This window comes from Lepidochelys kempii, chromosome 5 (genome assembly GCF_965140285.1).
Source record: "Lepidochelys kempii isolate rLepKem1 chromosome 5, rLepKem1.hap1, whole genome shotgun sequence".
Taxonomy (NCBI): domain Eukaryota; kingdom Metazoa; phylum Chordata; order Testudines; family Cheloniidae; genus Lepidochelys; species Lepidochelys kempii.
The window spans coordinates 42,645,037-42,671,977 of record NC_136384.1 but is presented as its reverse complement, the minus strand read 5'-3'; the positions used below and the strand labels follow the sequence as shown (position 1 = coordinate 42,671,977).

The 26,941-nt window shown below is 38.9% G+C and overlaps 1 protein-coding gene across 12 annotated transcripts in view; it reads right to left on the bottom strand.

Annotated features, from left to right (window-relative positions):
* Positions 1–26,941, bottom strand: part of ERBIN (erbb2 interacting protein) — a 226,698-nt gene that overhangs the window by 29,729 nt on the left and 170,028 nt on the right. For all 12 annotated transcript variants that reach the window (XR_012158901.2, XR_012158902.2, XM_073344084.2 and 9 more), the window contains 12 exons: positions 25,680–25,824; positions 25,104–25,176; positions 22,976–23,105; positions 22,416–22,531; positions 21,243–21,312; positions 20,292–20,391; positions 15,628–15,749; positions 14,821–14,991; positions 13,746–13,928; positions 6,708–6,822; positions 4,118–4,298; positions 1,621–3,157 (listed from right to left, as the gene is read on the bottom strand). Coding sequence is in view for 10 of the 12 variants with exons in the window: in XM_073344084.2 (XP_073200185.1) it covers positions 1,621–3,157; positions 4,118–4,298; positions 6,708–6,822; positions 13,746–13,928; positions 14,821–14,991; positions 15,628–15,749; positions 20,292–20,391; positions 21,243–21,312; positions 22,416–22,531; positions 22,976–23,105; positions 25,104–25,176; positions 25,680–25,824 (2,943 nt within the window). In the remaining 2 variants the exon portion in view is untranslated. The remainder of the gene's footprint in view (positions 1–1,620; positions 3,158–4,117; positions 4,299–6,707; positions 6,823–13,745; positions 13,929–14,820; positions 14,992–15,627; positions 15,750–20,291; positions 20,392–21,242; positions 21,313–22,415; positions 22,532–22,975; positions 23,106–25,103; positions 25,177–25,679; positions 25,825–26,941) is intronic.

Sequence of the window (26,941 nt, the reverse complement as noted above, 5' to 3'; positions counted from 1 at the left end):
AAGCGTAATCCGCCACTGGTCACAGTTTTGCCACCCTTACTTCTGCGCTGCCTTCAGAGGTGGGTGATTGGAAAGCAGCAGCTGTTGGCCAGGTGCCCAGCTCTGAAGGCAGCATCCTGCCAGCAGCAGCACAGAAGTAAGGGTGGCAATACCATACAATTACAACACCGTGAAATTTCAGATTTAGATGGCTGAAATAATGAAATTTATTATTTTAAAAATCCTATGACTGTGAAATTGACCAAAATGGACTGAGTCTGGTAGGGCCGTAGTGATGGTCCTTAGTTTCTGTGGGTACTCAAGGATCCACCACAATAAAAGCACTATTGTGAGATCCTTAAAATGTACATGATATCAGAGCTCACGTACCTACCCAGATAAGGCTTGAATCAGAGTTTACAACTTATTCCTACAAGGAGGGAATTATAATAGTTAAGATTCTTGGTCATGAGGGCTAATGTTGCTGTTTTGATATTATCACATAAAAAGAAGATTACAGCCTGAAAAAAATTGTGCAGATTCAGAAAAACACTTTTGTTCCACATCCATTGAAAAGTCATGCTTGAATATGATGCCAAGATTTTTAACCTTGCTTATCATCTTCAAATATATCCCCTTAACAAGCAGGGACATTGAGGTGAGGAAAATATTAACATGATCATCGCTACCCACCAGAAAGACTTCATCTTCTTGAGGGTAAGGATAAAGCAGCTTGGTGCATCTGACTGACAATGTCATCCAAGGCAACATGTTTTCAAGGACAAGTAGTGTGTATCATCAGCAGTGCAATGACACACTCCCCTATATTTAGAAAATATTTTCCTAAGAGGCTTTGTATATACATTGGGCAACATGGATGACTATGTTCCTAAAAGATGCTATCCTCACCGCATATATTTTGGTGATGACATAATTGTTCAACAATGCTAATCAACTCTTATCTTCCGGGTATAGCAAAGCAGCTGCAGAAATATCAGCCACTGTCTCTTTGCCCCCAATGGTCAGTCATATCAAAAATCTGCTGGGATCTACTACATGATCAGGATGACTAAGTGCCTTATCTCAGAGCATTAAAAGATCATTCAAGACTCCAACAAACGAACTCCAAAAGACTAAATTCCAGATTAATATCTACGTAGTATGGCTTTGGTGCTCAGATGCAACTGAAACTACAAAGCCATTAACTTTTCAATCACCTTGCAAAATATGTTATATTTTAATATAATTTTTTAAAACTACACTACAATAAAAAACACTTACCTGAGCCTCTAAGGGCTGGCTCTATAGTCCAGCAAGGCTCCCGCGTGGAAGCAATGATGTTACGTAATGGTTCATTCTAAGGTAGTTTAACTGAACCAACAAGTATGATGTGGGAAAATAAGTTTTTTTCCTTTTTTCGGGAAGGGTACGTTTATAATCCGTTATCTGAATATTTCTCAGAGACATTCAACAAATTTACAATTACCTATATTTTTTGAAAAAAATGTTCACAGGTCCCATTTAAAAAATTTCAGAGCACATTTTCATTACAAAGTGAAAAATTAATCAAAATACAGATTACATAGCTTTTTTTATAATACAGGAAGACAGAAAGATGAACAATAATTAACAATTTTTTACCTTTTCTAACTTTTTAGCTTCAATGTGTCGCAGCACCTGTTCCCGCCAGTCATGAGGGACTTTGCTTTTTCCTGGAGGGTCTAACAAAGAATGCTCAGAATTAACCCTTGGGTTTGGTCTTTTTGTGGGACTAGTCCGTGAATAATTAAAGTCACTGACTGACATAGTTCTTTCTGGTATTTCATTCACTGAAGGGCGAGCACTCTGAGGTCTAGGTACATTTGGACCATCAATGCTGTATGTTCTTGCAGAAAGAGGCCTCGGTTGCCCAGACATTATTGGTGGAGCTCTTCCCATTGAATGCAAATCTCTGTATGTTAAGTAGTCCCCTTCAGGAACCTGGGCACGCCTTGAGGGTCCAGTATCACCAACATTTATGGAAGCTGTAGAGGATATGCTGCTCTGTCTCTGAAGAGTATTTCTGGTTGCTCCAGGAACAAGTCTATCATTCGGTGGAATAGCCCACATTTCTAAATGTCTTCCACCCATCCTTTGATGCATGTTATATGCAGCATTGGCTCGAACATTGTTATGATTGGAGAAATTCATGTTGGCAGAATGTTTTACGTAATTAGAACTTTCTGTGCTGTCTGACCTAGATAGGCGCTGAGGTGGTAAGCTCCCTTGTTCTATTTGGGCATTTTGTTTTGGGGACCACAAGGTGTCTTTGGCTGTTGTACTGCTGCTATATTGGATATTATACTGAGGTGCACTGAAAATCTGCGCACCACTTGCCACTGGTCTAACTACATTAGCACCTTCAGGATTGTGATTTGAATCAAACTTGAACAATGTTTTTGTACAAGATACTAAATCAGAAGACGATGATGATCCAGGAAATACCTGCAAAGGCTGGTCATATAGAAGAGTAGCAGACTTGCTTCGGACAATGTTTTTTCCATCTGGACCAGCAGATGCAGATTTTGCCACTGAGTTTGGCACTTGGGATCCACTGTCATTAACAATATCAAAAATTTTTAGAGCACCAGTGTCCATGTTGGTGATACTGTGAGATTTCACCACAGGGCCACTTCGCTGTGGGGACAGGTCTTCAGTGCTCTTTGAAATACATACATCCACAGAAGAATCAGTGTCAACTGTAATGCTTCTCTTTAATTCAGTCTTCCTTGGAGATCGCAGAGCTTTCTCAGAATGTCCATTCACTTTATTTATAGAACAGAGGTTAGAATACTGATTTCTATTTTCGAAGAGCTCAGTTTCTTCTTTCATGTTATAGTTTAAGCAGCCCGTTACCGACACTATTTCCTGTGTCTTTAATCTTTCCATAACACTTGGTTGCATTGCATCTTCACTAGTCAGTTTGTTGATGTTCATGTTAATTTGGTCTAATTTGTGAGATTCCTCAGTAGCTGTGTTTAGGTCAACACCTTTTTCTGTTAGAGCTAATCTCTCTTCAATCCTTAATTCATATTCAGGCAAATTTGTAACTTTCTCTTGCGCATTGATTTCTTCTTCTACTGTGATGTTTAATTCACCTCCATTTTGCAAGAGGCTATTAAAATTTTCATCTTCTTGCCTGAAAAAAAAAAAAGATAGTTCTTTGAGAAAACCGAAGAGGCTGCCAATAGCATTGATCTATTTTTAAGTATTGGTTCAGCTAAGTTGTGTATTATCATGCAGAAGTCCCACACAATGGATGCATGATGAGACAAAAGACCAATTGCTGACCTAATTTATAATGTTATATTCCTATTAGGAAAAATATTCTGTACTAAAGGCCTAATCCTGCAAGTCTTACTCGCATGACAAGTTGCACTGAAATTAATGGACAATCCATGTAAAAAAGAACTCTTGAATTAGCAACGGGTTGTAAAATCAGCCCTAATTTCAGAATTCCACTTGAAAGTTTAGAGTTAATATTTCAATATTGTACTTATGTCATTTTTGTTGCAATAAATAATTAAAATTGTATTTCTGACTGGATACTTCTAAAGATAAGATCAACATGAGAAAAAAATGCTTTCATTTTAGTTTGTTATATCATATTTTAATTACTAAACTATAGACTGCTAGCCATTAAACACAGATTATAATATTTAAGGAAAGCTAACCACTTTTTGCAACCTGTGTCGTTAAAATATTTGCTCTCCAACATCCTCTGAATAATCGTAAATGATATGATGAAGTTTTCTGTAGAGATAGTAGAAAAATAAAAGTTCAAAAGGATCCAATCACTGTACCTTAAGAAGATGGGAACAGTTTCTTGACTATTACAATTTGCTGGGGTGCTTTTTTGTTTTTTTAAATAAAGAAAAATAAGTTATTTTGTGGTATACTTCAAGATAAAAGTACTATTTTGTTATTTAAAATTATATTAGAACACAAACATATTTAAATTAATTATTTAATGAACAATAATCAAGGTGTCAGGCTGGACTATAACAACAATTTTGTACTAAAAGATAAACAAGTTTCTCTATTGCAGTTGCTCAGGTATCCTTGCTGTTATAGCCTTGCTATAAACTGTTTCACAAACCTGATTTTGGAAATAGCAGCACTATGTGTTTCTTTGTCCGGAGAGCACACTGAAATGTCATTACTACTGTCAGTATGTAGAGAAACTGAATCTGACATTCGAGAAGGAGAGGAACAATTGCTGTTATTGTGATTGCTGTTGTGGGTGGCTTCATCTGATAAGGAATCTGCATCTTTATTATCTGAAACAAAGTTTGTCAGTTTAGTCATGTACATACTGAACTTTTATAAAGTCAACAAATAAATAACGTGTAATGCACATTACTAGAAAAAGAAAGTATTCATACACTGTAACACTATCAATAATAATAATAATAATAATAATAAACATTAATAAATTGCCATTGCAAAGTTCAGTTTTGCTTCATATAATTTGATGGGATTTCTGTTTTTGTCAGCAATGGTTCCTGTTTTTTAAGGAACAGCTGGCTAAGTGCAGCCAGTACTTGTCTATTACTGAAATTCAACTTGTTACTCTTTGTGAGTTTTATTGGCCAGGTACCAATGTTACATTATATAATCTTTTCCAAAGGCCATCAATCAAATTATGTTTCACATGTTTGTTTTTAGACACCCCCTTCAAGTGCTTTTATATTACACAAACCTTATTAGCTTTTTTTTTCCAAGTAAAGTGTTCAGCTCCATGTGACAGAAAAATGGTAATGCAGCAGTACACAAAGTTGCTACTTGCTAACCTTACCATATAATTCCATTTATTTGAATCCAGTGTGTCCCTCATGTAGCCCAATGTTAATCATCTGCTAATAACTTCTCAATAGCCTTCATCACTGACTGTGATTAGTCAGGTTTTTTTTAAATAGACAAATACTTTAAATTATGTCCCACAATGGTTTTAATACAATCTAGAGTTTTAATAAAATCAATGAAGTTTTTTTTCGATTCTTTAATAAAAGTACGAAGTATTAAGCAAACATCAGCATTACTCCCTTCATTCCCCAAATTTCTGTATCAGTGAAACTGCAGCTCAAAATAAAAGGAGTACTTGTGGCACCTTAGAGACTAACAAATTTATTTGAGCATAAGCTTTCGTGAGCTATAGCTCACTTCATCAGATGCATGCATAAAATAGCAGTTCAGTTTATCTGAATGCCAGGTTATCTGAAAGTTTTGTATGTCCCCTAGTCATCTGGATAAACAGGAATGTACTGTATATAGTTATAACACAATTAGACAAAATATTCTGGAAGAAAATGAATCTTTGAAAAACCTTTCGATGTGCTCTAAATACTGTCATGTTCTGAAGAGTAAGTTTTATAAATATAGCAAGAGACGATCAACAATGTTTTTATGCCTAACTATAATCCAGAAACAGAACTCTGTAGTACTTTCATGAAGACCTAAGTAAGGCACGTATTCTTGCACACATTTGTTCTTGCCTAACCTATGCATACAAATACCTGATGAGCAAGTACCAATCATTTATGTGCATGGCCTACTAGGCACTAAAATAGTTTTGTGCATGAGCAAGTCAGGTTTTGTACACATAAATTAGACAGGCAAATGTACATATACAATTTACCTTGCCTAACTTTAAAAATCTGGCTCCAAGAGACTAACTCAGGCACCAATAGGAATTAACTTGCCCACCTGGCCTCTGGCTCCTGGGACAAAAAGAGCTTTTGGCTCATTTTATTAACCAGATATCAGATGCCAGAGAAGGCTTTGTTAACTGTCAAGATCATCTCCCTTTCTCACACTTCTTCTGCATGTGAGTGAATGAATGTTATGTGGGTCTAAAGCAGGGCAAAGCCCTACAGATCCATACGGTCTCATTGACCCTCATCCCTTTATATAGGGCGTCCAGAGTGCTTCTTGCTCTGAAAGGAACTGGACTGGGCAACATAGGAGAATATATAAAATGGGCAAAGAGCCATCGCTTTCCTAACCTTTAAAATTTTGTGTCCCAAATATCTGGACTAGCCCTTACTCTTCTGACAAAATGGTTGCCCTGGCTAGAACAATTATCTTCCAGAGAACCAATTCTGGTTCTTCTAACAATTTTAGTAATACGAAGTTTCCTCCTGAAAGAAAGAGTGAACAAAGTGGCTTTGGACTTATGAGCACCAGTCTGGTATGGCAAAGAGGCACCTGGCAAATTTCATTTTTCTGCAGTTTAACTTTCCATTTATTCCACAAAAATAGAACATTTATAGGCTTGGCAGGATTCAGTTTAAATTGGTAGTCATCAGTAAAGGTTGATTTTACCTGACACACAGACATCAAAGGAAAAAAAAATCCATTGATAGCTACCAGGGAGTGCAGCTTCCCCCACATTTTGCGCCCACAGGGACCCTGTATCCCAGCCATGTAGAGAGCGCTCTGAAGCCCTGCTGACACGGTTCTATGACAACATAGGGTGCCCCCTGCTGCAAAATTGTGAATTTTTTTTTTAAATCTATAAAAATTGGGGTGGGGTGGAGGGTTAAAAATAAATCACTATTAACTACCAAATTTACAAAAAAATAAAAATCAAATTCTGCCATACCTAGGTATTTACTCAATAACAAGAAATGAACAATCCTCAGAACCATATGACAGTACTCTTGATTTTGTATGTTTTGTTATCTAACCTTTTTTATTATTGCTAAGTGCTACAACTTTTGGTTGGTTAATGGAAGTTTCTATCAGCGGTGGGCGCATTTCTGCCATTTTCATCTCTTCATCAGAGGAAAGTTCTTCTGACTCCTGCCAAAGGAAAAACAAACAGCTTTTATGCTGTAGATCTGTAGTGGGTTGCTTAAAAAGTTAAGTGAATGCTATAAAAAGTGCCACCCTATAGAAAGCCCAGATATTACAAACAACACTAATGAATGCTTATATCAATTAAGTTTCCAGGTTGGCACCCAAAAACACAGGTATTCAAAATCATAAGTGACTTTGGAAAATCTAAAACAGCAGCTCTAGCAGAACAAAGTGTGGTAAGGAAAGCCGATAGGTAGGCTGCAGGGGCTCAACCTCCTACCTGAGAGTGCCCTCCACTTTGTGATCTAGTTAATCCTGAGGCAAAAAGTGATGCTATTTTGGAATCACTTTCAGGAACAGAAACTAGCTAAGTCCTTGGATATTTTGCAGAATTTCAGAGTTTGATAGCTTAGTCTCTCCCCTTTTTCTGGGCACTTCTATTAATAATCTAAATTAAAGTGCAGAATAGCAGTAAACTGAAATCAGATTTATATTCAGAGGGCAGGTATTTGCTAGGAAGTTTGAGTTCTGAATCTAGGTTTTAAGGCTGAATACACAAGGGAAAATGTTTTCTGCTTCTTTTGGTCAGGGTTCAGTCTGAGAAGCTGAAAATTCAACCTCTTTCTGAGGTGAAGAGATGGAACAGGAGGAGAGTAGGGTGAGATGATCAGAAGGTAATATATGTTTTTCCTTGTGTGTTGTTTGGCTACCTCCTTCTCTAGCCTCTCACTGAACAGCTTGATTGATGCCGGTAAACTTTGAGGGGGCAATATCAGTTGCACAAGCATCCACTTTCCAGAGATACATCCAAATAAACATTTTTAAAGTGACATTTGAAACTAAGGGACTTATAGGAGAACATTTAACTTTACCCAGGGAGATTAAACAAATAGAGTTCCAGCTTGACTCGTTTTGTGCAAGGCAGATGTCAGCTTGTCTTTTATTTAATCACACCAAGCTAAAAGAGCTCTGGTGAAGGTATTACAGACCATAGCAGTTTGCCAAGATGCAGCTGAGCATAATACTTTGAGTCACTTCTTTATTTTGCTATCAGTTTGCTCTTTAAGAAAAAAATCTCATTCCATGACACAGATGGTTCTTTTAGGGGAGTCTGTTTCCTCTTAAAAATACTGCAAAATCCTTCTAGTAGGGAAACTGGAAACTGAAACCTGCAAGTTTAACGTTTTTTGACACAGATTTCTTCCTGCTAGGAGTTTCAGGAAATTTCATCTGCAGGACTTCTGGTAGGAGCTACAGATGGCTCTTCTTCCATGATGCAGACTGACTGACAACTCTATTCCATAGTGCCTTTGGCTACAGTAAGGAAGGACACAGCCTTATTGTGAGGACCAGCAAACACAATTTAGCCTCCCAAAAACAGAAATGTGTTTCAGTGTAACTGGGATAGTCACTCACTCTAACCATCTCTATCACTCTCCCCATGATTTTAATGCAGCAGATAAAACAGTTACTGACCTGTACTAGAATTGTTATTCTTTGAGATACAATTGCAGATGTGTAATTCTACTCCTGTGTGCACATGCCCAGTATACCAAAGCCAAAGAACTTTGCTTAGCAGTACCCATCAGGGAGGTGCTTGCTCCCTGTGCCCTTGAATAGCCAGGGGAGGGGCTAAGGGCAGTGCCACCCCAACCCCTTTCAGTTCCTTTGCACTGAACATGAAGAGTAGAGACACCAATACAGAGGGGATGGAGGGTGGATCATGGAATATGTCTGCACCCACATCTTGAAGATCAGTTACAGTATAGGTAAATAACCATTTTTCCTTCGAGTGGTTACAGACGTGTTCCCCTCAGGTAACACATGCAGTACTCTTAGGAGATAAGGCTCGGAATCTACTTAAACAATGATTGTAGGACTGCTTTCTCAAAGTCAGGATCTGACTTGGATGCAATGGTAACAGCACAGTGATTGGTAAAAGTATGTACAGAAGACCGGGTAGCAGCCCTGCAAATGTTTAATATCAAAACATCACTGAGGAATGCTATCAACATCACTAGACACTCACTGAATGAGCCCGTAATCTCTGTGGAGGCATTGTCTGAGCTACTTTATATGTTGTCATAATTCAGGAAGCTATCCACCTGCAAATCACCTGTGCAGAGACCGCCTGAACTTTCATTCGATCCTCATAGGAAAAAAAAAAATGAGGGGATGATTGAAAAGTTTTATCCCTCTCTAGGTAAGATGCCAACGTACCATCTCACATCCACGTGAAGTTGCTATTCATCTGCATTCGAGTGCAGTTTAGAAAAGAACACTGGTAAATAAATCATCTGGGTAAAAGGAAACCACTCTCAACAAAAGGTTTGATGCGGCTGTAGGGCTACCACTTTGTCTATGAAAAAGTGCGTATACCGGGGCTCAGCCATGAAGGCCTGTAGCTCACTTACTCTCCTTGCAGATGTTATAACAAGGAAGGCTGTCTTCTGGCATAGGAGGGACAGAGAACAGGTTGCCAGGGGCTTGAATAGAAGTCCCATAAGAGGAGTTAAGCCAATTTTAATGTTCCACTAGAGAACCATTTTTTTCATAGGTAGGTGGAAACAAATAACTCTCTTAGAAATTTCACTACCATGGAGTTCAAGAAAATTGACTTCCTTTCGATGGGCAGATGAAACCTCAATGAACTGAGCAACAAACCAGAATACAGAAAGTATAATAGGTATTCCAAAATGTCCTGAATGCTAGCCAGCATCAGCTGAATTTCCCGAGCTAGCGACCAAAGTGAAAATTGCTTCCACTTGGCCAAATAAGTAGCCTTAGTAGAGGGTTTCCTACTAATAAGTAACACTGGTCAAACAGCTTCTAAACATCATTTCTCCTCTTCATCTAGCCATGCAACCATTCTGTGAGGTCCAGACTGCTCAGTATTGGATGCTAAATCTGACCCTGGTGCTGGATCAATAGGTCAGGATAAAGACAAAGAGATATGGGTGGTCAAACCAATAGACTGAGGAGGCTGGAGAACCACCCCTGTCTCAGTCAAGCTGGTGCAGTGAGAATCAATCTGGCATGATCCCACTTAAGTTTGAGAATGACCTGTGAGATGACTGGGAGCAGGAAGATGACATACAAGAACACAAATCCCCAACCCAAGTAGGTGTTTGTCAAGAAACCTGGACTGAGGCCTGCTCAGGAGCAAATCTGATGTCTTTCATTGCAAACAAGATTGACCTCAACACACTGTTCTTCAGAAACCATTCATAATTCTGAAAGAAAATCCTGCTGAAGTGATTGGCTAAGAAATTCCGCACCCCTGGAATTGTGAGACCATGATGCATTCTCCCTAATACAGAACTGCCAAAACTTGACTGTCTCCTGACAGAATTACTTGTAGTGGCCTCCACCCTGTTTGTTCACATAATACACTGTAGTACTGTTACGGGTAAGCATACGAACCACTGTGTGTCTGATGTGCAACTGAAAGACCTGACACACACTGTAAATAACTTGAAGCTCCACGTCATTGATATGAAGAGAAGCTTCCTGATCTGTCCACAGTCGCTGAACTTTCAAAATCCCAAGATATGCTCCTCAACCTACTGTGGAGACATTACTGTTATGGTCTGTGGAGGACAGATGAAGGTACATCTTTGCAAACATTGATTTGATCCATCCACCACTTAAAATGACTGCAGGATAGGTGGTGGCATTTTCACTAGGCAGTCCAATGACTCAGAACTCTGGCAATATGTGAACTTGAACCAGGCCTGAAGAGGACAAAGACGCAACCTCATATGCTGGACTACGTACTTACATGTGGCCATATGAACTAGCAACTTCAGGCATATATGAATCTTAGTGGAAGGGTTACACTGGTCAAACAGCTGCAGTAAGGAAGGACACAGCCTTATTGTGAGGACCATAGACAATGAATTATCTGAAATTGCTCACTTAGCAGAAACACCCTCAAACTTGTGGAATCTAGTAGGGCCCCCAATAAACTCTATCTTTTGTGTTGGTATTGAAGTTGATTTTTCTTTGTTTACAATCAGATTCAGATGATCAAAGAGATGCAGTGTGAACCAGACATGGTTGAGGAGTTAATCTCTGGACTTGCTCCTCAACCAAATCATTCAGGCAGAGAAAGACACATTCTTCTCTTCCTGAGATGTGCAGCTACTACAGCCGTGCATTTGGTGAAAACCCGAGGAGCTCAGGAAAGGCCAAAGGGGAGCACTATGTATTAATAATGCTGGCCTATGACTACAAATCTCAGAAACTTCCCATGACTCAAGAAAACTGCTACAAGGTATCTTGAAAATCGAGGGCAGCAAACTGGAAAAAGGGGTAAACAATGAGGTGGCAAAATTTGCAGACAATACAAAATTACTCAAGATAGTTAAGTCCAAAGCAGACTGCAAAGAGTTACAAAGGGATCTCACAAAAGTTGATAAATGGGCAACAAAATGGAAGATGAAATTCAATTTGATAAAAGCAAAGTAATGCACACTGGAAAACTTAATCCCAACTATACATACAAAATGATGCCTTCTAAATTAGCTATTACCACTCATTGCGGATAGTTCTCTGAAAACATCTACCCAATGTGCAGCGGCAGCCAAAAAAAGCTAACAATGTTGGGGAACCATTAGGAGAGGGATACATAAGATGACACAAAATATCAGAATGCCACTAAATGAATCCATGGTACGCCTACACCTTGAATACTGTGTACTGTTTTGATCACCCCGTCTCAAAAAGGATATTCTAGAATTGGAAAAAGTACAGAGAAGGGCAACAAACAATTAAAGGTATGGAACAGCTTCTGCATGAGGAGAGATTTAAAAGACGGGCCTTTTCAGCTTGGAAAAGAGATGATTAAAAGAGGATATGATAGGGGTCTATAAAATAATGACTAGTGTGGAGAAGTGAATAAGGAAGTATTATTTACTCCTTTCCATAACACAAGAACCAGGGATCACCAAATGAAATTAACAGGCAGCAGGTTTAAAACAAATAAAAGGAAGTACTTCACACAATGCAGTTAACCAGCGGAAGTCATTGCCAGGGGATGTTGTGAAGGCCAAAAGTATAACTGGGTTCAAAGAAGAACTAGCTAAGTTCATGGAGGATAGGCCCATCATCTGCTATTAGTCAAGATGGTCAGGGATACAATAGTAATAGTGCTGACAGCCCCTTGATACTGATAAAGAGGCCAATCTCAACTGCCCACTCCGAGTCTTAGACAGTGCCAAAGAGACGACAGAGATAAGTCTGCAATCAATGCAGGTCATGCCGAGGACCGCCCAAAAGTAGTCCTGGCAGCAGAATGCTCTTGAATAATTGGGGTATCAGGAACCGTGAGGCAAAGCAGGTATTACGCTGCTTAGTCTACCAATGGTGTGCATAGAGTTAGTGCCAATGTCATTGGTACTGGACTCAACAGGCATCCCACAGCTGGTACAGGAGTCAATACTACAGCAGCTAACGTGCTGCCTCAGAGTGTGGGTAGACAGCTCAACTCCATCTTGTGTACCAGAAGAATCACAGTGCCAGTCTTCACTCTTCCTGGAACAGGAAGATTAATCTCCCCACACTCTGATGGGGTCCAAAATGCGATCCATTTTGAGAGACCATTTTCTTGGACGTGATCTCTTCTTCCTGGGGTAGGCAGCATCGTCTGGCTGAGGAACATTGGCTTGCTCCAGCGTTGAAGAAGTCTGAGTGACTGGATGATCTGCAGAGGTCTCAGGTACTGAAACAGGCCTCATGACCTGCTCAAGGAGCAAGTCCCTCATTCACTTGTGTTTTTTTCTTGAAAAATTTGCACCTTTCTTCAATATGTCCTTTTCCAAGGCACAACAAGCACTGTGTATGGGCATCACTATTGAGAATAACCCTGGTTACCAACTGAAAGCAAGGAATTTTGTCCCTGTGTCTGATCAACTGGATCCTGGCATCTCCTTCACTTATTGGTATACTGCTGGCTTTGGAAAGTTGCTGTGCAATTGTTAAACAACCAACCTGTTGCTCTGATACCAAATCATTTTTTTTAAATGTCAAAAATAACATTTTCCAGAAACATTTGCAGCGGCTTGTCAGAACTAAGAACATGCTACTGGGAAAGGAGATACAGCTGTCCATGATTCCAAAGGGTGGCTTCTGAGAATATGCAATATATATTGTTTATTATTTAATGAACACATAACTGCACTTAATCTATGAAAAAATACAGTTTAAAAATTGTAATTTGAAGTAATTTTATTCACTGGTGAGTTCCACTGGTTTATGTCATGTCTCTCTAGCGGGTCCTAAGTAGAAAGAGATGAGGGACTCATCACACACCTAATACAAAGAGTACAGGAATTCAAGATCTCTGCCTGAATCTTAACCAAAAGTAGCTGTTGTGAGTTTATAAACCTGCAGAAATTAAATTCAAACCTCCTTTACTGTAGATGTCTCTATTAATCACAGTGGGACAGATTTTTGAAAAAATGTCTCCTTTTTACATTTAAAATGTGTAGGGATAATTTAAGTCACTTGAAAGTCTAAGTTTCAGACTGCTCCCACAAATCAGATACTTGGATATCTAAATGACAGCTGTGGCCACAACCACCTATGCAACAAAAAGGGAGACAGTTAAGGGGAAGCAGAAAATCAGCACCAACATATTTATATCAGTGTTTTTAGTGGGGGGTTTTTAAAATTCACATATATTTCAGTCTGTATCTCCAAATAAATGCAGATAAAAACTTATTTCAAAATAATATGAAATGAGAAAAACATTGCAGTACTTTGTTAATAACCATACTTACTTCCCAAATCCTCGCAATGCTAACGGGATGGGCATTTTCTGCTATTGTCAACATAATTTTTCATTGCTATCTTTCAGAATAGCAGATTCAATCCAACACGAACGCAATTCTTTTACTGCCATGGTGCTCATCACACTGCCATACCTCAAGCGTATCTTCATGGTTGACAATTATTTTCGTGTTCTCTAAGCTTTTAACATGTGCAGTCATCTGTGAATTTCCAGTGCTGTGCTCAGCTTCTGGTTCAATGGGCTTCTGCACGCAATTTTCCATCATATAGTTATCTCTGTCTTCTGTTTTGCTCTTTGCTGAAGCAATTTCTGAAGTCTAGAGTAATTTAAAAAAAAAAAAAAGATTAGTGGAGAACCACCCTGCAAAGGTTTATAATTATTAATGTTTTATAACTAAAGCTAATATTTTATATTTTGGGGAAGCCATACAATGACATAAAACAGACTCAACTTCAAAAAGAATTTTGACTGTGAAGCAAATATGAGAGAAAAAACCTTTCGGATTATTAAGACAGCTGATTAGAAAAAAAACCTTTTTTTTCCCCCTACAGGCCTATTTTATCCAATACATACCAATATATTCTAATTAGAATGGCAGACAAGTGAACACATTAATCAAAAACAACAAAACACACACAGGTGGACTGACAATGAGAGAAGTGAGCAGCTGTCAACACTGTTCTCCCACCTTACCATCACACAGAATCAACATGTTTCAGCCAGTGAGGGATCCCCTAGATGCTTCATCATTGCTGCCTTTTTCAGCTTTTTCTATAAACCTTCTGGTCAGACAGGGGAAAAGCAGAGCCCTTTGTGATCATTCTGATTTCCAATTTGAGAGTCAGCAAATAAGGGATGCTTAAAGGCGATGGAGATGCATCTTTCGGAAGATCAAACAAGCTACTTTTATGATATCAAAAGCGAGTATGATATACTGGCCTCAAGAGCGAGTCACTTGGGTTGCTTCCTAAGCAGAGTCATTCAGAGGGCAGCAACTATTACTAACACAAAGCAGCCATTTATTACTGGCTCTTTTAAAGTACTGAATACATAGGTTATGATCTTTAATTTGACTTTTTTTCCCCTCACTGAAATATTTTTTTAAAAGAAGACTGAATTAGAAGGAATAAATCAATATATTGTTATGCAATACTATATTCCAGATCTTTGGGACCGCTGTCAAAACTGGAAGAGGAATTGATTCTAACCTTTACACCCACATCTTTTACTGAAACTTGCTGGCCTTCTTTCTTTGACTCTTTGCCAGCATCTTCAGTGGTTTCTTCATCTTTTAGTCTGTGTACTATCGTTTGGACTGTTTTGACCATATTCTTTAGTTCATCAGGATATGGCGTTGGATATCTCTTCAAATTACCCTCCTGTGAAACAAAGAAAATAAGAGCAACAAAATAACTTAAAACATGAATATTTAATCAAATATGAATTTGACAAGAAGGAATTAACAGAACAAACCCTGCATACCTATTTTGCCATTTGAATTATACCTGGATAAGCCCAGGAATGCTGAGGCTAAATTAATGGGTCCCAGAAAACAGTTTGTTGTCCAATGCACGGAAGCCTGCCTCATCCTGTCCCATTAAAGTGGTTGCAGTTTCTCCTTGCCATATATTTAGAGAAAACTCAAAATACAGTCCTTAATCGCGATGAGATGCCAATGATTCTTCCTAACTACTGTCCTGAATTTTTGCAAAGCATCATAGTTCAGTAGTATCCCAGAAAAACAGTATTGCCTTAAACCTTAAAGCTCACAGTTTAATAACATGTGCTCCATTTTAACAACATATCCTATTTGGCCAGGCAAAGGAGACACCCACTAATCAAAAAGATTTCTCCCTTGGGTAATTTAAAAAATATGAGGGACGAAAAGAAAATAGATTTTACACTTTTTAATTCTTCAGCTACTGGAGACTAATCAGTGCAGAGAGAGGTTGATAGCCATTAGCAAGAGTAAAGGGGAAGAATTAGGAATTCAAAATGGAGTTGGCAATACTGACCCTGGGTGGTGCCTCCCTTTCATCTTTATCTTCATCACATTCAAATGCCACCTGAGCACGCTGTTTTCTCTGCTCCTCCCACAAAGAGGGATTGAAACTTTCATTATCAGATATGAACAGAACTAAATAAAAAACAAACACAATTCTAATAAATACAGGACACATTAAATGATATTAGAAACCATTTCTTTTTCCTTCCTTTTATTAGGTGGGGTTTGTATTTATACCTGTGCTTGAGAAGGTACAGGACCAGAAGTACCAGAAACTGAACATCTTCTATCCTCAGACCAATGCTATGCTGCAGCTCATTGTATTGAGAACCTGCCTGTTTTCTATTAATAGTGACTTCAGCTGCAATCTACAAAAAAAAATCCTCTGCAAAGCTGTATTTCAGTTTTCAAGTATTCTCACCAAAGGAACTCTCCTGAGCTGAGCTTGCCAACTGTAACAAATTATGCAGGCTGCTTTTCTGATATGCCTAATAAAGGCTGATATGACAACACTCAACTTCATTTCACTAAGATTTATAATATTTCCAGTAAAGAAAGACTTACATACAAATATGCCAGACTTCCAAATATCCACACTACTTCTATTACTACTACTACTACTAAGCCTTAAAAATAACAAAAAAGCCCACTAAAAACATTAAGATAAGCACATGGTTAAGCAGGAGTTATGAAAATTACAACAGTTTTACAAACTATTTCTTATTTTAAGCAAAAGGAAATATCCTAGATTACCTTGTTGTCACCACTTACTGCAGCATGTATGTTCATGACAGACATTACATAAATTGGTTCTGTATTAATCTGTCAAACTTTACAACAAAAATTTCCTGCATTCCTATATATCACATTAGCAATGAAGAGGTTGCTCACATAAACAGCTGCTTTTCAACATTCCTATACTTGCAATAGAACAGTGTTTCTCAAACTAGGGTCTGTAGACCTCTGGGGGCCCCAGAAGGTACTGGGAGGGTGGGGGAGGAGCAGGGATCCTGGGCCCATGCTGCTCCTGGAAGTGCTCCAGGGAGCAGCACGTGGAGACACCCTGTTTCCACACCTCTCACTCCCTCCTGCACCCCACACACCTGCCCCAGTCCTGAGCCTGCGCCTCTCATCCCCTTCCACACCCAAACTCCCAGCCCAGAGCCTGCACCCCTCACTCCCTCCGACACCCAAACTCCCTCCCAGAGCCCGTATCCACTCCTGTACCCCAACCCCCTGTCCTAGCCTGGTGAGAGTGAGGGTGCGGGAGAGCGAGCGACTGAGGGAGGCGGGATGGAGTGAGTGGGGGCGTGGCGTCAGGGAAGGGGGAAAATCATGGCCTTCAGGAAGGGGGCAAGGCAAGGGCTGAGTGGGGGGCCTTTGGGGGTCTCTGAAAACTTTTAAATCAAATTGGGGGTCCTCAGGTTGCTGAAGTTTGAGAACTGCTTCAATAGAAAAATAAATTTCTAGATTATATGAACCCCAAATGTAGCCTGCTATAGTCAAGATGATTAAAATTATATGTATTGAATAAATAAAGCAAATGTTGACATTTCAGCAAAAGACATCTTCGAAGACAAATTTCAGTTGACTAATCTATATTTGGAGTGCATTACTATGCAGGTTTTTCCTTCCTAAAAACAAATAAAGGATTCAATCTTCTAAATTCCACCTATAGTTCTTTTTGAAACCTGGTTTTGGGATGGTGACCCCAGACATCAAAGGGAGGTCCTCCCATCAATCTATTGGGCCTTAACCAAAAAAATGTATTCTATAAGCCATTCCCACCAAAAGATAGCAACTCATGAATTTAGAGTCAGGTGAGCCCAAATGGAGACACTGGACTTTCATCCACTCTCTCCAACTTCACTGGCATGAGAAACAATTATTTGAAAATGTATATCCTAATCTGGGTATTAGCAATAATAAAGTTACTAAAATTTATAGTTCTAAATATGATTCCCATACCCATAGGAAGCAGATGTGTTAAGCAAGAAATTGCCATTTTTACAGTCACTTTTCTGACCACTACACTAATATATTGGGCATTTGTGCTGTGAAACAGGGAATGTTGCCAACAAAGCGTTAATTGCCACCAATGTTCTCTCCAGCATTTTAATATGCAAATCAGTGTTACGAACTCTTGCAATTTCATTACAAGCCTTGCCATGATGTGATATTTTTCTTATGGTTCCAGCTGCTCAAATGAACGGTGCATAGTTCTTTCATGGGAAAGAAACAAAAAAGTTTCTAGCCTTCATAATTATAGAGGAAAAGGTTGAAAACATGACCCAAGCATAAACTAAAGAGCTTAAAAATTGGAAGGCAAGACAAGAGAAATACCCTCCCTTTTAAAATCTTATGATTTTTAATCTCATCTCATGCTCTTTTGGGGCCATACTCAGTTCCAACTCTGCTGATGATGGAATTTCAGATGGGGTGGGGGGGAACCTTTCTCCTTCATGACGGCTTTGAAGTGGAGGAAGAGCGCTTGCTCCTCTTTTCTGCTTCCTTATATGGGGTTGGAACGACTCCTCCCCCCTTTTGGTGATAATACTCTCACAATTTGGGATCAGAATATATGTTAAAAGAACATTATTAAGGTTGTGAAGTCACAAGGTTACAGAAGTTACTCAATTCTGACATTTCCTAACTTCTGAGTACTTGACTTCACAACCTTAATAATGTTACTTTAACTTTTAACGTGTGGGTAATTTCCTAGGTTCTTTGAAAAAGCAAACTTAAAAAAAAAAAATCAGAAATTCTATTATGTGGCATCACGTTGATAACTACATGGTTAATCAGCAGAGTTGGAATTTTTACATTCACTGCACAGAACTCTGCTCCTTGAGCTGAAGAAGTAACTGATAACAGCAGTGGGTTGTCATCCTCCTTGTGGACTAACACTAATGGGGGAATGAGACACTTTGCCAGTAGGTTTCAGAGATATTTGCTGACAGCAGATGAATGGTGAGAAAAATGGAATCTAGGATTCCATTCCAAGCTCTGAAGTGGCCAGGTATCCTTCTGCTTGTCCTCCAACAAGCCTACTTCCTTCTGCCCTGACCCCTCCAACTGTCCCTGTGCCACTTCTTCCCCACCCTGGCTCCTCATCCCAGAGGCATTCTTGTCATCTAGCCAGTCGCCTCCACTCCTCATGTCTCTTCCCAGTTACGGTCTCCTTGCCCAACCAACCCTGTTCTCCACACTCCCCGAGTCCAACTCTCTTACCCCATTCCTTTTCTCTCACTCCCTGAGCTCCTAGACTCCTTGCCCAGCCAGTTCCAGCTTCTGGCTTCTCACTCAATCTCTCTCCCCCCTACCCCCACCTCATAATCCTAGCCTCCCTGTCAAGGTTCCTATTGCAAACTCAGTCTCCCCCTTCCCCAGCTCCTTTTCCCAATCTCTTTGCCAAGGCAGTCCTAGTTCTCTCTTCACATCCAAGTCCTCATCAGATCTATCCATCTTCTCCACTCTTATTGATTCTCTGTTCTAAATGTCCTTGCCCAGCCACTCCCAGTCTCCCAGGTTCTCATCCACTCTCAGTCCCACCCACACTCCCAGTTTCCCTCGCCAGGAAACTGGTCCCAAACTCCTTACCCAACTGGTGCCAGTCCTCCCACTCACTCGCCCCTGTCTTCCCTTCCTCTCCCTAGGTTCCTTGTCTCAATCTACTTCTCCTACCCTCACCCCCAGTCCAGCTCACCCTTTTTGCATCAATCAGGCAACTTCCTCCTTTACGTTACCTGGCCACCACCAGAAGAAACAGTCTCCCTGCTCCCAGATCTGGTGCCCAGCCCCACCCTGGATCAGAGCAGATGCAATGAAAGTCCTGCTGAGCTCCTATATCTCTGGGCTGGTGCATGCTCAGTTATTCTATGGCAATGGCACATGAAGAGTTTGGTCAGATGTAGAAGCTGGGAGGGGCTGGTGCATGCCCGGGTGGACAGAATCTTTGGAAATTTTATCTGTAAAGTTCTAACATGTCTACCTACCATGTGCACCTTAGATTTTGCAAAGGCTTACAACTTGGACAAATTTGGGTGTTTTTTCATGGGGACAGCAACAGCACATCCCTGAAACAAAGGCCATCCCCAAACCCCCGCCAACTTTCAAGTTCCTGTGCCAAAGCATGGACATGTTGGAGCTTTTCAATGAAATGGCTTTAAGAACATTTTTTTTAGTATGACAAAACAAAATATCTTTCCCCAACCTCATTCTTGGAAATGGCCAAACCATTCTGGATCAAAACTTTTTTTTAAAGTCAGTCTGAGGCAGACACCAGGCAGAGCAATTTCTAGGCCAAAAGGTTAATCTTTGGCAAAATTATAAGCAACTGAAAACAATATCTCTTATAATGGGATGAGTCAGGCAAACATAATAAAAGAACGCACTGCCAGTCCTGACCTCTATTTCTCTCTTTGTCTCACACACACACACACTCTCTCTCTCTCTGGCCTGTCCCCCCGTCCCCGATTTAATAATCCCTGGACTCGCTCAGTTCTACCTCTGAGAAGTTATTGTTCACATTCTTCAGACAAATTTTCATCAGATTGTTCTTGTTTTTAGATCTAAAAAGTTTTATATATTGAAAGTCATGTTCTCTGAACTCTTTCCATTTTTACTTTCACTGGTCAGCATTTTTGACAGAAAGAATCACTCAGAAATTCCTACCATCCTCACTCCTTGGTTGCTGGGGGAACATGTAATTAGTAAGCACTGTTTTCTGTGTTTCAGGGTGGACTTCTTTTTGAAGGGGGATGAGCGGTTTAGACTGAGAAAAGAAAAAATACTATGAGAATATACATGTGCAATATGCAAATAGGATCTAAACATTGAAATCCCTGCTGCTTATCTACCCAATGCAGATTAGATTTTGAAGACTGATCTGTCTGGCATTATTTCCCATGTATTCTTCTCTGAAGGATTTTTACAAGTTATATAAAACAAAGTTATATCAAATAAATACATATTTAATAATAATAGTGTGGGAATTTGATAAACACACACTCTATAATAGTCTATTAGAGATGCATAAAATGGATGGATATGTATATACAACAAAGTATTCACTTTCATTCTAGGACTTTTCATTCTATTCATTACATAGTCCCAAAATATTCTACATCTGCAGTGTACATTTTCAATCTGAAACTGCAGGGAAGTAAATAGAACAGAACAATTTTCTAAACTAAAATTTGATCAGGACAATAGGTTCAGTGCCCTGCCTTACAAAAAATGTAAAGGATCCTGAAATTACCAGTGTGGTTGCTACCTCTGTTTTATATAGCAACTGAAAAAATGTATTTCTAGAAGCATAGTACCCCTTAACACCAATCTGGGCACTGGTTCAGTACTGACTCAAAGAGAAGAGAGAGTGTTATCTACTAAATTACCTGCACTTTCAACACTGTTGGATTGCCAGAAGTATGAATGTCTCCCATTCATGTGCCACTCACTGCTGTTTAGTTTATAAGAACTGAGAAAATTACAACCCAAGGTTGTCTTGGTGCATTTGCAGATTATCATTTTTTACCAACTAATTACTCCATAAAATTAACTATTTCTATTAAGAGTAACTTGGACAAATATCAATTATACAAACTTATTAAAAATACTTTTCACCTGATTGTCTGATAGCCACATCGCAGTCAGCTGTTGCAGCTTTGCAAAGCTATAGGGCAAATTCTTCAGTCTGTGAAAGAAACATCACAATATACAAGACAAAAATTTAGTCTAAGTATGGCTGTCAAGACTAATGGTCTGTTCAGAAACAATGCTATATATATTGCCTCTAAAAAGCTTGCGAAACATTTCAAGAAAATATTGTTAGCTAAATAGAAGGGTAATAATTTGAGGGGCAAACCATTTAATTTCCAGTAAATGCTACGGCTGTGTTGAGAAAGATAATTCCATTTTGTGGAGGAGTTCAAATATTTTGAAATCTGGTATTGTTCTAATTAGCTACAACCACTCACCCCACCCCAAAATGTCTAAACTGTCGCTAACGCAAAGGTAGGCAGGTAGGCAAGCTGGCAAGAAACTAGCTGTTTTCCACTGGAATCCTCCTTCACTTCCAGAGGAACTTTGCCAAAATCGAATGATCTCTGTGAAATGTTTCAATTTCAATGGAATGGCAAATTCCAGCAAAGAAATGTTTTATCACAGTTTCACTGACCAGTCTAGTAAATGCAGAGATGCATTCAAAGTACTATACAGTATACTGTGATAGTACTCTGTATCCTGCCTTGTACTGTTCATACATATATGGCATGCAAATCTTTCCTGAAATACTGATTCAGATAGTCTTACAAATTTAACTCCAAAAGAATAAATGCTGATGACTATGAATGAGATGAACCTGTGCCACACAAGGGAAAAGAGATTCATTAAAACCACTTGGGCTTAACAACTACAACATATCTGCTGGATTCACATGCAACTGGAAGAGTACAATAGCAATAAAAATGTGAAATAGTGCAGTTCTGCTTCTTGAATCACTCCCAATGCAGTGACTGGAAAGGAATAAAGAAGATTTTACAAAATGTAGAGGCGTCCAAAAATATGCAGTATGACGATTAGTGTGACAAATAATAAAATATAAATTAAAGGTGTTATTTTAAGTTTTAAGATGAGAAAGAACTCCAATAGAAAGATCAAAACATTTTTGGAAGGGTGGAATGAAAAGGATTATATTTTGTACAAAGTGTCTTGGAGAGACAATGCATTCAGATTCCAATCTCTGCCATGCTTCTGCATTTTATGCCATATTTAACTAAATGAATGCAATTCACAAACCTATTGTCACTTAGATTGATGACTTTTAATTTCTGCATATCACCCATTTCTTCAGGGAGAAATTCAAGCTTGTTGGAATGCAGAAATAGCACTGTTACATTTTTCCAGTTTCCAATCTGAAAAAATAAATGATTATTCAGCTTTACAACTCTACCTACACTGATTCACAATATTAGAATGAACACATCTAATATTACATTTTATTTTGTATGTACAATTTTATTTGTTTTTCTTAAATATGAAAGTGAATATACCATTATAATACAGTATTAACTATAAGCAATTATTCTTTCCTTTATTTTCCATCATGTTGTTTATGAACTAACAATTCAGACATTACTTTTGCAAAACCAAGGTTGTCTCAAAATAGTTGAATACTTGGATTGCAATTGCTTTAACTCCACTATATGTACATCAATGAATTTTTAAAGCATTTTCAGAAAATCCACCCAAAATCTGTCACTGTGGTATCTGAAGTGAATGGAACTAAGGTAACTATGAAATATAGTCTAATATCCAGGTAATATGTGGAATAATATTAGCTCTGAGCAAAAACATACCTCTGGTGGCAGCTGTGTTAAAAAATTATGATCTGAAGCAAAGGTCCTTATGTTAGTGAGTTGCCCAATAGATGAAGGCAAAGCTTCAATCTCATTAAAACTACAATCCAGTTCTTCTACTGATATTAGCCTGAACAAAATTAAAGAAATTCAAAATATCAACCTGATATATACATAAAAACTTACTTGCTTTAACAATACATAATTCTTAATACAATTAATTTTCATTATAATTAGACTAAGTTTATTTACAATTAAATTTATGGATGAAACTCAAACGCTTCAGAAACCTAAATAACCATTCAAAAATTCAGATACTTTTTGAACCTGATCTACACTGATGCTCTCTCCTCATGTATTCAGGCTAAAGTAGACTTTTTTCTCTTAACTACCTGTGGCCTGTTTTTCTATCTCTGCTACCCCATAGTCCTTAAATCCAAATGGATGATGACCTAGATACCTCTTTCCTAGGGCCCAGCATCTCCACTTAAATTTTTTACGCACTGCATCATACAGTGCTGTTTGAAGCACACCCGATAATGGAAACATTCAAAGTGGACATGCCAGAATCAGAAGAATGTTAAGCTGGGGCAGCAATGAAGGGATAAAGACTTCTTTAGTCCTAAAAAGTAGGAATATGGCATGTAGAGAGCAGTCGGAGTCAATGTGATGATGACCTCATTAAGCAAACATTTTTAAAAGGTGAAGAAACAGGGCTGAGGTGCAAACATAACCTATGGTTTTACACCAGCTGGTTCACTTATGTCTCACAGTAAATAAACTGCAATTTGTACCTAGCACCTTAGCCTTGAATTTTGATGTCCAAACAAAATTTAACAAATTTAGTACAGCTAGGCAAAAATAATAACAGAATGAATGAATGCCCGTAAGTTTTTACTATATCAACTCATTTTTTAAAAAATTCTAAATTCTCTACAGTATTTACTTTATGAACCAATGATTTTTACTATTACGTAACTTGGTTCACTCTGATAAAAATGGTGAATACCTAATGACAATAAAAGATTAGTGGGTTGGCCCAAATCTGATTTGTTGACTGTTTAATCGGGGAAGATATTCATGTCTCATTTTTAAAATGGAATGTATAAAATACCTATTTCAGTTTATTTGAAATGTTTACAGGATGTAACTCACTCAGCCAAAAATATGAAGCTGGGGGACCTTTTGTATACACTATGTTCCTCCACATTTTAATTTGACTGCATGTTTTACTGAACACATAAGAAAGGCTACGTTTTAGTCACGGATATTTTAGTAAAAAGTTCATGGACCAGTCACGAGCAGTAAACAAATAGTCACGAGCAGTAAACAAAAATTCATGGCCTGTGATCTGTCCATGATTATATACCCCTAACAAAAACTTGGGAAGGGGGGCGCAGGTGCTTGGAGGGGAGAAGAAGGGTGGTCCGGGAGTACCGCAGGTGCTGGGGGAGGTGGCCTGGGACCCCTGCTGGTGCTGGGCGGGGGAAGGGTTGGCGGGGCTGGTAGGGGGCTTTGCACTCTGCTCCCACCACACGCGCCAGCTGTGCAGTTCCCATTGGCCAGAGACTGCAGCCAATGGGAACTGTGGGGGCGGGGCCTGTGGCCACAGTCAGCACAAAGCCTGCTGGCCCCTCTGCTGCCTGGGAGCTTCAGGGCCATGCCAATGGGAGCCAGGGAGCCCCCCCACCTCAAGTAAGCACCCCCCGCATCCTCCAACCCCTAACCACCTCCAACACATCCAAACTGCTGCTACTGGCCATGGGGCTGCCCAGCTTGGTCAGCTCCTGATTCAGCACCGGCCACTCCCGAAGTCACGGAAACCGTGACCTCCATGACAGACTCGCAGCCTTACGCATAAGTATTATTTTATTCTCCCATACTTCCAGTTCATTTCTCATATATACTGATGCCTGCATTTCTGAATGCAGGATTCTGCTCCTTGAAAATACAAACAGTTACATACAGCCAACTAGCAGCTGGATGTGAAGGCTACTGTTGAACATCATTATCTCATGAAGAGAGATTAGTGCAACCAGTCATACCAAGCAAGTACAGAAAGTAGATTATTGTTAATGAAGAACTTGCAAAAAAACAAGGCAAAGTTTTATACAGGTGAAAGACTTACCCTCCTATGGAGTCTGGCAAATACATCAACTGGTTTTCATCAATTTTAAGTGTTGTTACTTTCTTTAGTGAACCTGTTGTAAAATGAAATCGAATCAAAAAAGAGTGTTCAAATAAGAAAAGAGTGTAATATCTTCAAATAAAGGAAGTTGCAGTTAAGAATAAATGTTACTGGCAAGTCATGTTGTTTTCCATATTACCTGAAAACTTCGGAAACATATATGCTATGTATCTCTTGAGGAAATAAACACATTAGTTTATAGAGTTTCATTTTCAGCTTATCATATGTCAGCCACACAGAAAAGATAAACCCCTCATCTCTAGTTAAAGTTAATACTTCACCATTCATTTACAAAATTTTTTTCAAATTTTGTGATAAATCTGCAATCCCAGAATGTTACTCAATATTGCTGCATTATTATTTTATCCAATGTCTTGCATATTTATTAATAGAACAGTTTAAGATTACTGTTTTGATTTTGGGTCCATAGGCTATTCCAAATTGTATTCCATGAAGTTTTGTCCAATAGCTACCTTAATTTTTTTAAAAGCGCATAAATTAGAGGATAATACAAACCAATGGACTCTGGAAGTTGCTGAAGTGAATTACTGGATAACAGCAGGTCTTGTAGGCTTTCACAGCCTGAAACACCTTCTTCAACCATTTCAATGTTGTTTTTAGAAACATCCAAGTAGGTCAGCTGTTTCAAGCTGCCAATTAACTAAACGTGAGGGGGAAAAATGGGTTAATTCTGCAACTTCAGTCAATGAACAAAGCCATTATCTCTTACAGTCTACTGATTCTAAAGCCGCGTTTCTCAAACTGGGATCAAAACCCAAAAGGAGGTCACAAGACTATTATAGCAGGGGTCACGAGAGAGGTGGGTGCTGGCCGGGTGCTCAGCTCTGAAGGCAGCACTGCCACCACCAGCAGTGCAGAAGTAAGGGCGGCATGGTATGGAGGGGGGTTGTCACAGCCTGAACTATTTTTCAAAGGAGGTCCCAGCAAAAAAGTTTGAGAATCCCTACTAAAGTATCATGCTGCAAGAGAAAATAAAATTAAGTGTTATTAGCATCATGGTGTAATTTGATATTAAATAGCCAAACTAGATCATGCTACTACATTTATTTTTATAATATATAAATATCAGAATGTGGAGTATAGTTGTATGCATGCCTGCACAGTTTAAATGTAAACAATGCACTTATTGGGGTTTCTTTTCAAAATTTATTCATTTTACAATTCAATCTCTGGACCAGGAACACGCCTTAATTTAGCATAAGCAGAGACTGTACCTAATGTAACATGGAAGTGTCATAATTTATCATAGGTGAAGCAGCATTATTGCTCTTCAGGCGCTCAACTTTCTCCCTGATGCGTACAGTTTTTGTAGAGTTGAACCCTACCTTCCCCTAAAAAGCAACTCCAATGGCAATCATTAACTGGACTAAGTTGAGGGATTAAACAAGCAAAAACCTAAGCTCTTCATATTTTTACTTTAACTTTCTTATTTTTCTACATGGCTCAAGCATACACAAATGTTTATGAACACTAAACCAGCTAAAACACCATGTGTCACTTATGGACAGTTTTACCAAACTTAGGCTGTACAGTATAGCAGAAAGGCTTTAAAAAAATCTTATCCAAGGAATAATTAATTGAAATGGGAAAAAAAGACTAAAGATGGCTATAGATCAGTTCCTAGAAAAGTGCTGTAGACACAAGTAGACTGACTGCAAGCCTCAAATGTCAGAAGAGCACTACGACTTTGTAAGTCTGAAAGCAAAATACATATTGACCATACTTTGAAGTACAAGTTATAAAAAACAATCAGCAGT